The sequence below is a fragment of the Pan paniscus genome, chromosome 5 (genome assembly GCF_029289425.2).
Source record: "Pan paniscus chromosome 5, NHGRI_mPanPan1-v2.0_pri, whole genome shotgun sequence".
NCBI lineage: Eukaryota > Metazoa > Chordata > Mammalia > Primates > Hominidae > Pan > Pan paniscus.
In genome coordinates this window covers 145,910,744-145,926,360 of record NC_073254.2, presented here as the reverse complement: position 1 = coordinate 145,926,360, position 15,617 = coordinate 145,910,744, and the positions used below count along the sequence as shown (strand labels likewise).

Genomic DNA, 15,617 nt, shown 5'->3' with positions numbered 1-15,617 from the left:
AACCATTGTGGAAGGCAGCGTGGTGATTCCTCAAGGATCTAGAACTAGAAATACCATTTGACCCATTTATAGACATGTGCTATAAAGACACATGTACACGTATGTTTATTGTGGCACTATTCACAATAGCAAAGACTTGGAACCAGCCCAAATGTCCATCAATGATAGACTGGATTAAGAAAATGTGGCACATATATGCCATGGAATACTATGCAGCCTTAAAAAGGGATGAGTTCATGTCCTTTGTAGGGACATGGATGAAGCTGGAAACCATCATACTGAGCAAACTATTGCAAGGGCAGAAAACCAAACACTGCATGTTCTCACTTATAGGTGGGAATTGAACAACGAGAGCACTTGGACACAGGGTGGGGAACATCACACACCGGGGCCTGTCATGGGGTGGGGGGAAGGGGAAAGGATAGCATTAGGAGATGTACCTAATGTAAATGACAAGTTAATGGGTGCAGCACACCAACATGGCATATTTATACATATATAACAAACCTGCATATTGTGCACATGTACCCTAGAACTTAAAGTATAATTTAAAAAAAGAAAAAGCAATAAAAGTTATGAGTTGAATCATAAAAAAAAAAAAGAAAATTGAAGCATATAGAGGTAAAATAGCTAGTCACATAGCTAGTAAGCTCTAGAGCTGAGATTCAAAATGTGGACGTCTGACTCTAGAGAATCCATACCTTAACCATGCTTTGTTGCTTCTTGAAGTCTTTTTTTTGTTTGGGGTTTTTCTGAGACGAAGTCTCGCTCTGTCTCCCAGGCTGGAGAGCAGTGATGCGATCTCGGCTCATTGCAACCTCTGCCGCCCAGGTTCAAGCGATTCTCCTGCCTCAGCCTCCTGAGTAGCTGGGATTAGAGGTGTCCGCCACCATGCCCGGCTAATTTTTGTACTTTTAGTAAAGACGGGGTTTTGCCATGTTGGCCAGGCTGGTCTTGAACTCCTGAACTCAAGTGATCGTCCACCTTGGCCTCCCAAAGTGCTGGGATTACAGGCGTGAACCACTGCACCCAGCCATGTTTCTTGAAGTCTTTAGAAATTTTTAGCATAATTATATAACCTGCAAAGGGGCTCATATCATATACCCCAAGCTCTTTCTGGGTGACCTAATTATATAACCTGCAAAGGGGCTCATATCATATACCCCAAGCTCTTTCTAGGATACTTCCAGGTCAAACCTATCCACTTTTCTGACCTTTTGGAGGATCTAATAGAAAAACAAGATGCTACAAGAGAACAAGACTGGGCCTCGTTGCACATGGAGTAATAGGGCCTTTTAACAGCTCTCAAGTTCGACACAAAACCTCAACCCAGCATAACAGCATATCTTTGTTGAAACATTCTTCTTAATTGCTGTCTTTAAACCTAGAAGGGCTGATCTCAGGCAACTGTGGGGTAAAATGTGACTGATCCATCAGCCAGTAGAAAATAACGTTAAGCCAAGAAGGACTGCCATGGAGATGGAAAGCTGAATTGTTTGACTGAATTCCTGTATTTTCAAAGTGATGTCAAGGTGAAGATTTTTTTTAGCTGCAGAGGCACAAGAAGACATGCTTCATCACCTAAGCTTGTTGACAGTGAACATGTTTCTTGTGTTTCTTGTTTAGCATTTTCCTCAAGGGTTATGTCAAGCTAGATCGGGGTTACTTTTTCTAACCCTAGAAATGAAGAGATTGATGAAATGATGGGCCCTTGTTGATGGTAAATAGGACACTAAAGTTATCTAATGGGTTCTGCCCTATGGCTTTTGATTGCCTTTTATTCTAACAAGTTGCTATTGAAAACTTTCTCCATGTACAGGCAGATTCTTTGAAGAGCTAGTGGGCATCCCAGGTGCCAAACTTGGTAAGGAAGGTTGATCACTGAATTTTCATTGGTCACTGAATAGCACCGTGTGAGGCATCCTGAGACGTTCCATTATTTCTGTTGGTTTGGGACTGAATGCACAATTCTATGTAAGGAATGGGTTGTTTTTATTTGCAGTGGACCATCGTGCACTGTAGAGGGTGCCTGGTAAGGGATATGGTATACTACAGTGCTGCCATAAGCGGAGGAATGCCCAGCACAGGAATAAAAACACGTGATGAAGGCCGTGTCAGGAAAACTTTATGTCAGACAAGGCCTGGGCACTAGGAGAGGTTTTCATTACCTTTCTTTTTGTTGTTGTTGTTGCTGTTGTTGTTTGTTGTTGTTGTTGTTGTTTTTGAGACAGAGTTTCGCTCTTGTTGCCCAGGCTGCAGTGCAATGGTGCAATCTCTGCTCACTGCAACCTCCGACTCCCGGGTTCAAGCGATTCTCCTGCCTCAGCCTCCCGAGTAGCTGGGATTACAGACATGCACTACCACGCCCAGCTAATTTTGTATTTTTAGTATTTTGCAATTTTGTATTTTTAGTAGAGACAGGGTTTCTCCATGTTGGTTAGGCTGGTCTCAAACTCCTGACCTCAGGTGATCCGCCTGCCTTGGCCTCCCAAAGTGCTGGGATTACAGGCATAAGCCACCGCACCCGGCCTCGTTTTTAAGAGAAGGGGCTTCACTCTGTCACCCAGGCTGGAGTGCAATGATGTGATTTTGGTTCACTGCAGCCTCAATTTCCCAGGCTCAAGCAATCCTCCTGCCTCTGCCCTGAGTAGCTGGGACTACAGGTGTATGCTGCCACACCTGGCTAATTTTTGTTTTCTTTTTTTTTCTTTTTTTGTAGAGATGGGTTTTCGTCATGTTGCCCAGCCTGGACTTGAACTCCTGAGTTAAGATGATCAATCCTCCTCGGCCTCCCAAAGTGCTGGGATTAGTGTAAGCCACCACACCTGGCCAGTTTTCATTACCTTTGATTAGAGATGGGGACCTGTAATCCTATGTAGATCCAATTTTTCAGTTTAGGGAGACTGTTAGGGACTCAGCTCTCTGGTCACTTTATAAGCTGACTACCTAAACAGTGAGAGACATACTAGATAACCTTAGGTGGTACCAACCTGTGTGAAGATCTGTAATGGCATAGACAAAGTGCTTGGAAGTAAAGGTTCTCTTCTGGAGAAGGAGTCATAGTCTGACTTAATTGCCAATGAAAATATAATTTGGCCATAACATCTTGACCTAGAGCTGTGCTGTTCAATGTGGTAGCCACCAGTCACGTGTGGCTATTTAAATAAACTAAAATTAAATAAAAAGTTCAGCTCTTCAGTTACCCAAGGCACATTTCAGTTGTTCAACATTAGTATGGTAGCTAGGGGCTATCATTAAGGACAGTGAAAATTCGTGAAACATTTCCATCATTGTAGAATGTTCTATTGAACAGTGCTGATCTAAGAGAGAAACAAAAAGTCCTCAAAGATATTCTATCAAGAGACAACATCTTGATGGCTTGATTGACCATACCAGATAGCTCATATCTCATTTTTATTCTGAACCACTAGAGATTTGAAATAGAAACGGAATAAGATCTTAGAGTTTGGTGTGAAGAGTGAAGCTTATTTTTTTCAGTAAAAACACCTTCTGTTAGGGGCTCACTAAGGATAATGGTCATAGGCCAGGAGGTGACAGAGAATGTGATGCTTTGAAGTCAGGGCTTTCTCTGATTAAGAGTAAGTGACCTCATTGGGCAGAAGGAAGTGGTCAAAGGCACTTTTGATACATGCACAAGAAATGAGTGTGGCTTCCCTTTTCTTGAGTTTTCTGGAATTTCCCTTGGTTTCTGACCTCCTTACCTTTCTGTATCAAATTAAATTGGTAAAAATAGGTTAGGCATCCTAAGAAGAACACGAAACATAACACTCCTTTCTGGCTTAAGAGATTCTCAATGCCTTCCTCAAAAGGAGAGTAATTCTTTCATTAATGCTGTTTCATGTGTGTATTAGTCCATTTTCACACTACTATAAAGAACTACCTGAGACTGGGTTATTTATAAAGAAAAGGGGTTTAATGGACTCACAGTTTCACATGGCTGGGTAGGCGTCAGGAAATTTACAATCATGGCGGAAGGCAAAGGGGAAGCAAGGCACATCTTACATGGCAGCAGGAGAGAGGGTGAGGGTGGAACTCCCAAACACTTTAAAACAGATCTCATGAAAACTCCCTATCATGAGAACAGCATGGGGGAAACCGCCCCCATGTTCTAATCACATCCCACTAGGTCCCTCCCTCAACATGTGGGGATTACAATTCCGTTGAGATGTTGGTGGGGACACACAGCCAAACCATACCAATGTGTCTCTAAAACTTTAAAAGGCATCAAGGAGAGGGAGATCAAATTAAGGGAAGACATACTTATAATAGTGCAGGATGTCTCTGGTGGCTTGTAGCACGGGGATGCATCTAATCATTTTCAGTAGAGTCTGAAGAAACATTTGGTTGCCTCCTCCCACCCAAGTCCTTTGATATGGACTTATGAACTGAGGAATTATGAAGCAATGAAGACTGCTTGGGGTCTTCATCTAGCCCGACATCTAGGGGCTAGGTGTCAGGATGCCAAAGAAAATTTATCAGAGAGTAAAGTGTCCCTTATGGAAATTATGAAGTAGGTTAAGACAGATGTTAAGAGGAGGAGGTCGTCATTCATTGCACAGCTAGAAAGATTAGAAAAGAGACTGGTAGATACAGCCAAGAGTTGTCTCTGGTAACCATAATGAGAGCAGTTTCCATGAACTGATGAGACAATTAGGAGGGTGGCTACAGGGAATGAAGAGGGAGTTTCCAGGGCAGCAGTGAAAACATGAGCTCTGGACCTTGTTTAGTCTTGGATATTTCACCATCCTCTCACAAAAATAAACACTCTGGTACCCAGTAAATACCTGATGAATGAATCTTTGGGAAAGAAAATCACTGAATGCATAAAGTCCTTTATTGAAAATATTGGGATAGCACTGCATTACATATAGTCAATATCCATAAATGAAGGGTCACACATTTCTGAATGGACAATACTGTTTTACATAGAGAACACAGCATCTGGATATGCTCTCACAATTATAGTATCATGGACTAAACTAGGTCAGAGTGAAGTATATGCAAAATGACCATTTTGTTTTTTTCCATTTTATTAATAGCATATGGTTGCAGATGGTGTAAATGGTAAACGTGATATCATGAGACATTCCTGATATCTCACACCAACACATTATTTAACGAGCAGGTTAAGGTGAAACTGCCAGTATGCTGTTAGTCAAGAGTTCTCAGGAGGAGAACTTGAGTGAAACGTACACCCAGGCTACAGATTTAAAATTTTATAGCATTCATTTAAATTTGCATGGAATTAAGGAGTATAATAATTGTTGATCTGACAGGAGGCCACTGGACAATTTGTTCTCTTTCACAAAATGTCTAAAATAGGAGAATAATGTAAAGGAAGTATTCTAAGAATTGCTTTTTTAAAATGCAGATATGTAAATAGTACTTGTTATATATTTTTCCTTTCAAAAATTACCAGGGAAATAATTTATGACAGACCATTTTTCAGCTTTGGCTATTATTTGAAATTTTTTCCTACTAGCAAGCAGTCTTTGGCTTTCATAAAAGTCTGGTAATCAATAATATTGGTTAAGTAAGTCTTTATTATTATTACTATTGTTATTATTTTTAAGACAGAGTCTCGCTGTTACCCAGGATAGAGTGCAGTGGCACGATCTTGGCTCACTGCAACCTCCGCCTCCCGGATTCAAGCAATTCTCCTGCCTCAGCCTCCCGAGTAGGTGGGATTACAGGTGCCCACCACATAGTTGGCTAATTTTTGTACTTTTAGTAGAGACGGGGTTTCACCATGTTGGCCAGACTGGTCTCAAACTTGTGACCTTGAGTGATCCACCTGCCTCGGCCTCCCAAAGTGCTGGGATTACAGGCAAGAGCCACTATGCCTGGCCCTTTATTTTATGTAATAGATGTTTTATGATGTGAAAATAGGTTGATATCTTAAAAATAGGTTTTCCTTTCTATTCCAATTTTGATATGAATGCATTTCTTTGTATTGTTTTTTCTCAAATAAATGAATCTAGAAACCAAGACAATTGGTCCAATTTGACGTTTTTCATTTGATTTAAAAAATGCAGAAATTAATATACTGAGTCCCTTTTAAGACAGAGGCCTGCTCGTTAATGTAAAAGCTTGGAAAAGTTATACAAAGAACACTCCGAAAATAAAGTTTTTGTTATTAACACAAATGATTTTGTAAGAAGCAAAACATTTTTTTTCAAAAGCAGGATTTGTTCTAAGTCTAGGTTCACAAAGGTATTCATTTCTATAAATATCAACTTAAGACTGTGAGAAATGATGTATTCTTTTTCACACGAATATGTTCAAGGTAAGTAACTAAAAATGTACCCTTTTATTGACTAAATGGAAAGCTGGCCTATAATAGTCAAATTGATGAACATTCATAATGAGTTTTTAGAAATTTAGAATTATACACTCATATATATGTATATGTACATATACATACACACATATATCTCTATATACCCACATACAGATATATAGATATATGCTGCTTAAGACCTATCACCCTAAACAATCAGGGCAAAAAAAATTCAATATAAAACTATATAAATCAAACAGATTTGGTCCCAAAACATAGCACAAAATGTATACATTTAATATTTCAAGATTTGACACATTAAAAGAAAAAAAACTGCCGACACATTTCAGACAATATACTACAAATAATAAATAAAAGTTTTTTTTTTTTTAAAAAAAACCTCATATATTCCCTTTAAGTGCTGTGCACTTTCGATTTTTCTAAACGAGACTAACCTTTTCCATGGCAAATAATAGCTGTACATTTTGGTAATGAAAATTATGCTGATAAATACACAAGGCATGTATATATCCACAGTATCTTATTTTTCACAGTTACCAAAAATAAAAATTGCATACAACTCATATATCTATAAACACTCTGATTCCTCACTGTATGGATTTGAAGGAAGTGGGAGTACAAAGTCTTTTCAACAACCTGGATTTTAAGTTTCTTTCTTCAATGTCTGCCCTCTACATGGACCTTCCAGAATCTTTCTGCAATGTGATCATGCTCTGAGATGATGGCAGAAAGGAAGCATTGGGGTGGGATGAGGCAGCCTGGGCTGGAGCTTCTTTTTCCAGCCAGCTTTAGGAGGGCTGATCGAACCCAGTCTTTTTAATGTTATATTTTAAGGCAGTCTGAATTTCACTCAAATGCCCACACCTCCAGATCCTGAACTATGAAGTCTTCCTTTTTGGAAAGAATATCATTATTGAAAGTGCTGCAAGAGTTGCTTCGTCCGTGGTATAAATCAGCATCTAGCCATAAACCAAATCGTCCCCTGAAAAGGTTTAAAAAAAAAAAAAAAAAGGTAAAAACACTTCTATCTTACATGGCACACTATTCTCTCTTGCCCCCATCTTCTTTCGTTTATACTACTGACAGGCAAAATTCTAAACTGCTTATAAAACCAGGATACATTTCCTTTATTTCATTTAAATGACCAGTCTTCCTAAAAGACAAGTGGTAACAGTCCCTCATTAGACACATAAATATTCTATCTTTGATTCTTAGTTAGGCCATTCTGTGTTAGGCCTCTGTCCTAATTCATCTAAGCACATGGACTAGCTAAAATAACCTGACACCGAAGTTTTAACTACGTAGGTCAAAACCGTCCCACTCAGGTCAGGTGGTAAAATAACAATAAGAAAACAAAAACAAAAAAAACCTTACCCTCCACCACCAAGTTCTAAAGAACTTATGTCTCCATTGATAAAGTATGAATTTTCTCCACTCCACTTAAAGACCTTGGGGAAGAAACACAAAAAAGAAAACAGACATTTTAATCTGGAGAATTAGCAATGAGGAAATATGAAATAGTATCTATATGTAAAAGGGAACCACCTCACCCCATTGACTGAAGAAGTTCCTGACTGCCAGACCTGGCCCACACCAGGATGAGATCTCCCAAGGGGTTACGAAGGAAGGAAGACCTTTCAGACACGTGGTGGCTCTGACCTGCGACTCTCTGGATCCCAGCCTGAGCAGCCCAGAAGGCCAGGGACCCTAAGCAGTTTGCGAGCTACAGTCATAAAGGGCTGACCCAGCCCGGAGTCAGTTCAGGAGAAGTTATAGGACAGCTAGCTGCCCCAATGCCTATCCCCTTCCCCATCTGAGGACACTGTGACATATGGGAGTTGGATATTTCTCCTATCTAGGTACCTTAAAATGAGGGCTGAATGTGTAGAGAAAAGTTTCGCCTGTGCCATAATAGTGGTCACTGAACTTGAAAGGATGAGTTGCATATGCTCCAAAAATCTGTCAAAAGAAAACAGAAATGTTACCTACATTCAAACCTAAATCCCCAAAGCAAGGCTTTCTGGAGTATTTTTGATACATCATGTTCTGAGATCTATTTCAGCAAAGATTATTACTAAATTGGCACTCAAAAAGACCACCAATAAAAGAATAAACAAATATCCCCAGCTCTAACTGGAACCCAAGTAGCCAGACTTCCTGGTGCACGCAAAATTCATCTGACAAAGCTCAGACAACTTGTTTGTCAAAGGCCAACAATTTGTTCCAATTTTAAAAGATTTCCAAAGTTCACTATGGAGACAAATTTCTGTTATTGAATATACATAACATAACAGAAACATTAAGCCACAAGAAGATACATCTTGCTCACAGAAATGAGTGCTTGGGACAACACAGTCACATCTCTTATGTATTTTATAAGTGGAGTCATGGCTGGGCATTTCCCCACAGAAAATAAACTTTCCTTTCTTTTGATTTGTAACAATGAGTTATTAATATGCTTATTAAATTAAAATTATATCCTTAAAAATGACTTACTATAGTTTAGTTCAAAGTGACTTTTAAGAAACAAATAACCCCGTAATATCATGGAGTTATTTAGATCATGAATATCATGAAAGGTAACTTAGATGTGTTTAAATCAATGGTTCTTGTACTTTTTCTTATCGGGGGATGGAAGGGGAGCCAAGCTACATGAGGAGTAGTGTTTTCAGAATGTGTATGCCCACTGCCTCAGCATCTCATCCTTCTGTTCACATCCTGATCAGCACTTGCAGGGGTGAGCATATGTATTCTGAAAATGTCCCTAGGTGATTCAGACATTCTTTCTATTTCAAATCCCATTTGAGGAACATTGCTTTAAATGTAGGTTATCTGGAAAATGTCATAGCATTTTTCAAAAATTATTTCAATTAGATCACAATCTCTGTGTGCTGTCTTCTTCACCACTTACACTCAGTTCCTGGCTATACTTGTAACACTAAGTATTAGGTAGAAGGCTAGAAACTCTTTCTAACCAGTATTTTTCATACTTCTTGCTACCAAACCTTTCCCTAGAGCTGCTAAGAACAAAGAAATATAGCACAGTAACAAAACATAAAAAATCCTTTGCCCTTCTTCTGGTAATCTTCCAAAAAAAAACTAGAATACAATCAAAATAGGCATCTATTTTTAAAAGCATGGGGTTAAAATATGACAAATAGGTGGAAGAAAATGAGTTCCCTCTCTGATTAGTCAATAAGTTATCTTTACTTTCACACCCTCCACAGAACTTTAAATATTTTCTTTTTTAGCTAAAATTCCACCACCCCCCTCCCTTTTTTTTTTTTTGAGATGGAGTCTTGCTCTGTTGCCCAGGCTGGAGTGCAATGGCATGATCTCAGCCCCTCTGCAACCTCCACCTCCTAGGTTCAAGTGATTCTCCTGCCTCAGCCTCCCGAGTAGCTGGGATTACAGGTGCACACCACTATGTCTGGCTAATTTTTGTATTTTTAGTAGAGACGGGTTTCACCATGTTGGTCAGGCTGGTCTGGAACTCCTGGCCTCAGGTGATCCACCTGCCTCGGCCTACCAAAGTGCTGGGATTACAGGTGTGAGCCACCACACCTGGCCTTTTAGCTAAAATTTTCTTAGCAATTCTGGAAATGCATTTAAAGACTAAGGGCTGGATGATATTGGGGAATTACTGTTAATTTTGTTAGATCTATTGCATTGTGATTATGAGAAAATGTCTTTTTTTCTATTAATGTATTTTAAAAAATTGTATAAAACAACTTTTATATAATAGTGTTGTTCAGCCTATACCATATAAAAATGTAATACATTTAGCAATAGCAGAACAAAGGAATCCAAGGGAATAGATGAAGAGCAACCCAGAAATGATAAAAGGAAAGTCATATAACAAAACATATAAATGTACATTTGCTCTTCTTCTCTCAACTTCCTTAGCAGACATAAAATTATGTAACATAGTAATCATACAATCTATTGCTATATTTGTAATATATACAGATGTAACATGCATAACATTAGTACCACAAAAAGTTAAAAGATGTAATAGAGCAAAACAGGAGTAACATTTCTATACTTCACTAGAAGTTAGTAATTAGTCTCTATTAATTGCCTGATGATTGTTCTATTGTTGTCAACAATGCCTGGTGGTGAAAATTATTCCACAGTCTGATTCAATTAAATGTAGGTTCCTTTGCATGGATAGTTTCTTTGGCCAGACTATGAAGTTTACCCTGACTCCAGAAAGGCTCTCCATAGCTGTCTCTTTTCTTGGATCTCTCTGGTAAAGTAGATGGTCTACAGTTTAATTTGTTGCCTTCATGGCTACAACCTTCTTCTTAACACCAAAATTCTCATTGTTTTCTAGAGTGCCCTTTGGCTTGAACTTCCCCAAGTATGTCTAAACAAAGTCAGTTCCTTTGGGTAGAGCTTTAGAACTCTATGTCCTGTGGCCTGCCTCTTCCCCTGGGAAAAAAATCTCTAACCCACTGCTCTGAAGCTAGGGACTAGACAGTGACAGCAGCCTCTGGTCTTGGCTTGCCTCACCTGGTGCAAAACTTCTGCCCTGTGAGCTGAAACGAGAGCAGGAGAGACCCCTGTATTCTCAGCCTGCCATGCCTACGGTAGAGCATGGCTCTGTGAGTGGAGGGTGGGTAGAAGAAGAAAGCCCCCTACCTCTAGGCCACACTTGCTTGGATTTTAGCCTCAGAAACACTGATCTTGGGTGGGAGATAAGAAATACAGGGGACCCACAGTGAGAGAGGGTACACCATAACCCTTGACTGGCAGCTGTGGGAAGAGAGTGCCCCATCTTCTTGGCCATACATGCCCAGAGTGGAACCACTGTCAGTCTCAGCGGGGGGTTAGGGAAGGGAGAGAGTTGTGCCTCAAGTGCCACAGAGTCCCACTGTTATAACTGAGATTAATTAGATTTTCTTGAATAAATATTCCCTCACTTGCTTAGAATAATTTCCAGAGACTTTAAGTGATTGTTGTTTTTGTTATTTCTACCAGCTATGGTTCTTTCACTGGGGACTGATTCTGCAGAGCTCCTCATTGCTGCCAGTCTACATATATAATATTTTTATATTAGAATGTCATATAATTCATTTTCAGACACATTTGCAGGTGTTGTTCTATCATGTTCTCAAACACAGCAAAGCCACAGTTTCCCCTTCGGGGTAGATGGGGTGCAGAAAGCAAAGTTAGTGTCTGGTTGTCCTCAAATGACACAAGTGCCTCCAGGGTACATGATTCAGCAAGACTCCACCCAGTGACAAGACTGCAACCTTCAGTTGTAGGCCTCCTTTACAAATCGCACAGGAAGCTTGGTAAAACTGTGCTTCATCAATACCTGTTCTGTGTGAACCATCACATTCCTCAACAAGTGTGATATTTTGGTAAGTAAATAGGACAAATAATCTATACTTAGGTGAGAGTCTGTATGTGTGCTCTAAGATAATATAGCCATACCTCATCCAAAATATAACATCCAATTCTGAAACATTTCACTAAATTCCTAAGTCTCTTTTAAACCAACTGTTATCATTATTTTAATTTTTTTATCTTGACTCTACCCACCTTTCAGCTTGGATCATTATTAAGCAAAATGTCAGCAATCAGGAAATAACAATAGTAACAATGATAGCTAAATTAATTCCCACAACTCTTAAGCTACAATAATATTACAATAAAGTCACAAAGATCACTGCTAAGAAAGACAGTGTCTTTGGTACCCCCATTTGTTCCCTAATTTTTCCCAAGGCAAATCATGACAGCAAAGTTCTATTTCCTGTAAAATGATCCCATGTATATGGCTCATTACAACGTGGACATGTCTCAGTATAAAAATTTTGTGCTTCACAGTAAGCTCCCCAATGCTTAATAGTGCCTAGCATCTAACAGGCCCTAATTAGATATTTGCTGAATGGATGAATAAATGAATGAATGAATGAATGAATAAATGTTGAGTAAAATCTGCTTCAATGACCTCTGTCATTGATTTTCTAATCTGCTCAATGCTGCATCTTAAAATCTTAGAGGAATTTCTAACAGAACACAGGTCAAACTGAAATGAGCAATGAGCAGATGTGAATGATGTCTTCCTTTCGTGATGCAAGAGACTGACAGGAAAGTGACCGAAAAAAACCTGGACAGATTCCACTCCCATTCTGAGCTGACTTATGGGAAGAGATAACAGTGCAGGGACAAGGGGTAATAACTAGTTTTCACTAGTTCCTCCAAGAAAGACCAACTGTAACACAGGCAAAAGTACAATCAAGAATGGTACAGTGCATTCTCTGTGGTTTCTTAACAATTGGGCCCCTCAGGCACAACACACTATGGCCTTGACTGACTCTCCACCACATCCAAAATGCAGGCAAGGTTTGTGGGCACTACTTTGGCTACCTGGGAAAGGCGCTGGTATGGCACTGGAACTTATTTCTGCAACTGTTTCCAAATCCAGATCTCACTCTACCCCAACTTTCCAGTTTTTAGGCTGTGGGATATCATTATACTTTTCCACTTCATGGTGATAGAAAAAAGCTCCTTAGAATGTGACTGTATTTGGAAGTATGATCCATTTTCATTTTGGAGATGATCCTGAAATATGTAGGGGTGAAATGCCATAATGATTGGGATTTACTTCAAAATATTTCAGCAGAGAAAAAACAAAGATAAAAGACACAGAAGGCAAAATCCTGTTAACTGTGGAATCTGGGTGATGGAAGTATATGGTACTAGTCTCTCTACTGTTGGGAATTTTGAAAAATTATTAAAAAATATTCTTTATGAGAGGGACAGGCCTCACCTGATTATCCATATCTTTGATGACCAATAGGACAGGACTATCTAGTGATGCCGATTTCCGGTAGAGCGTCTTTAAGCTGGTCCCGTGCTCTAACGTGCTATAGGCCAGTCTCCATGGATACCCTTGCACCCTTGCAGGAAGGCGTCGGGCCAGCTACAAAGCCAAAGGAAGAGATGTAAACAGAAGGTTCACACACAAATTGCTCACGAACATGTGGCACAAAACAAATGCCTGTTATTCAAACTCAGTATCATACACTCACATAGTGCCCCTCCTTATTCTGGCAAATATTTGCTATTCTAAACCAAGAAAATGATCATTTGACAGTGTTTACCTTGGCAAGGATACTGGCCAGGAGGTGTTTTCCCATTCAGGGACATGACTATGGAGTCCCTATCCTGCTATATATTTGAAGACACAGATCAAGCTGGATATTTGAAGACACAGATCAAGTGCCCTTCCTTTCCACTTCAACCTGGCTTTTACCAAACAGTTCATATTTTCCCAATTTTTCTTTCTAAACACTCAGAGGCTCAAAACTGCTACTGAGAGCTGCAGCTTTGCACAGAAGTGAGGGCAAAAAAACAGGGACGTTTAGTGTTAGAAGTCAGGTGTCATCTGTTCTTATTGCACCTATATCTTTTACCTGCATCAATATTTAAACTTGGCCATAAATAACCAATAATGTATATCTCTTCAAGAATATTACCAAAGGAGGCCATGAAGTGCTGAGTCTTCAGAGTGCTTAAAATCAGTTTCAGTGTCAGTGTGAATCCCACACTCTATAATTACTTGGTCAAGCTTCTTGGCTTTCTTGGGTCTTTACTGGTTCCTCAGTAAACTAGGGAGCTGAACTTAATGATTATTTAAGGTCTCTAAAATTCATGTCTCTAAGCTGACTGATGAGGGAAACGCCAGGGATTCCTTACTACAGTTCAAACATAAGTGCATTATAATATTTCATGAATTTCAAGTAAACATTCAGAAACTGTAAAATACACAAAGAAAATCATAGAAAAAGGAAAAACTGTCCTGTAGGTAGGTATTTTTCATAAAGCAAGTAGAGTGCCTTTGCTGTATTACTTTTATTGAGCCCTATACATCAAAGCTATGGGAACTCTGCAATAATTACAAGGATAAATTTGGATCCTTTTTAAAGCATATTAGGACTATGGTAGGATGCTTAAAATTTTTATTTTTTTAAGATTAGAAATGGCTTTTCCTTCAGGTTTGAGAGAAGGATGTTAGTGTCTGACCAACTCCTCATACTACCAAGAAGGCAGCAGGGAATGTGACTTTTCAGAGGCAGAGCAGGGGGCACTGGCCTTAGTGGGCTGCTGGTGTTCCTCCTTCCTCACAAGCCTCATCCTTCAGCCCAAGTGAGAAGGGCAAATGCATTCAGGGATGGGAATTTTTTTTTTTTTTTGAGACAGAGTCTCACTCTGTTGCGCAGGCTGGAATGCAGTGGTGCGATCTTGGCTCACTGCAACCTCCACCTCCCAGGCTCAAGCGATTCTCCTGTCTCAGCCTCCTGAGTAGCTGGGATTAGAGGCATGTGCCATCACGCCCAGCCAATTTTTGTATTTTTAGTAGAGATGGGGTTTTGCCATGTTGTCCAGTCTGGTCTCAAACTCCTGACCTCAAGTGATCCGCCTGCCTTGGCCTCCCAAAGTGTGAGGATTACAGGCATGAGCCACTGTACCTGGCCAAGGGAAATATTTCTTAAAGCCTAGGAACCCCCACCCTTGGTGGCCAGGGCGAGCCCACCTGCTCGATGTGCATATTCTCCAGGAGCGCGCTGTGGGGCCGTAGGACAGGCAGCACCTCTTCGTCCTCGTCTTCATAGTAGCTGCATGTGCTCTTCCTGCGCTTTGCCTCTTCAACAGTGATGATCTGAAATGAGAAAACAAGCCAAGAAAAATAACTTATTGGCTTTTCTTCTAACTGCTAATTTAAAAAATCACTCTAGGGACACCGCTGCTTGAAAAGGTGACGCTTTGGCAGCAGGAAATCAACTGAACAGGACTTTGGGGAAATGGCTAATTTTTCAGTTTCAGAACAAATGCACAATTAAAGACAGTACAGTCGAGGCAGTTAATATGTATAAATTAAAGTCACAAGTCACAAGGCTAGACGTGGTGGCTCATGCCTGCATGCCCAGCACTTTGGGAGGCCAAGGCAGGAGGAAGATGGCTTGAGCCCAGGAGTTTGAGACCAGCCTGAGCAACATGATGGGACCCCTATCTCTATATAAAAATAAAATAAATAAATAAATAAAGTCACGAGTTTTCCAGTTTTAGTATAGCTGCTGATTGCTTGGTCACTGAGAATAGTATATAACACCAGAAGTATAGCTTTCTACCTTTGAAATGCCCTAAATGATTCTCTTTTAGCCTTTAGATTTAGGATCTGAATTGTTAAAGGACTAATCGGAGATCATTCAGTAGGTAAGTCTTCTATAAATAGGGAGCTTGCGGTGATAAGGATAGTTTTTAATCAGGTTCCTGATGTTTT

General features: G+C 39.9%; 1 protein-coding gene across 9 annotated transcripts in view; it reads right to left on the bottom strand.

The window, feature by feature from the left end:
* Positions 1–4,833: 4,833 nt before the first annotated feature.
* The window catches only part of NCOA7 (nuclear receptor coactivator 7), a 146,958-nt gene continuing 136,174 nt past the window's right edge, over positions 4,834–15,617 (bottom strand). For all 9 annotated transcript variants that reach the window (XM_034962810.4, XM_034962808.3, XM_063605449.1 and 6 more), the window contains 5 exons: positions 14,871–14,996; positions 13,104–13,256; positions 8,186–8,281; positions 7,697–7,770; positions 4,834–7,304 (listed from right to left, as the gene is read on the bottom strand). In XM_034962810.4, coding sequence (XP_034818701.1) covers positions 7,169–7,304; positions 7,697–7,770; positions 8,186–8,281; positions 13,104–13,256; positions 14,871–14,996 — 585 coding nt within the window. In that variant the 3' untranslated portion in view covers positions 4,834–7,168. The remainder of the gene's footprint in view (positions 7,305–7,696; positions 7,771–8,185; positions 8,282–13,103; positions 13,257–14,870; positions 14,997–15,617) is intronic.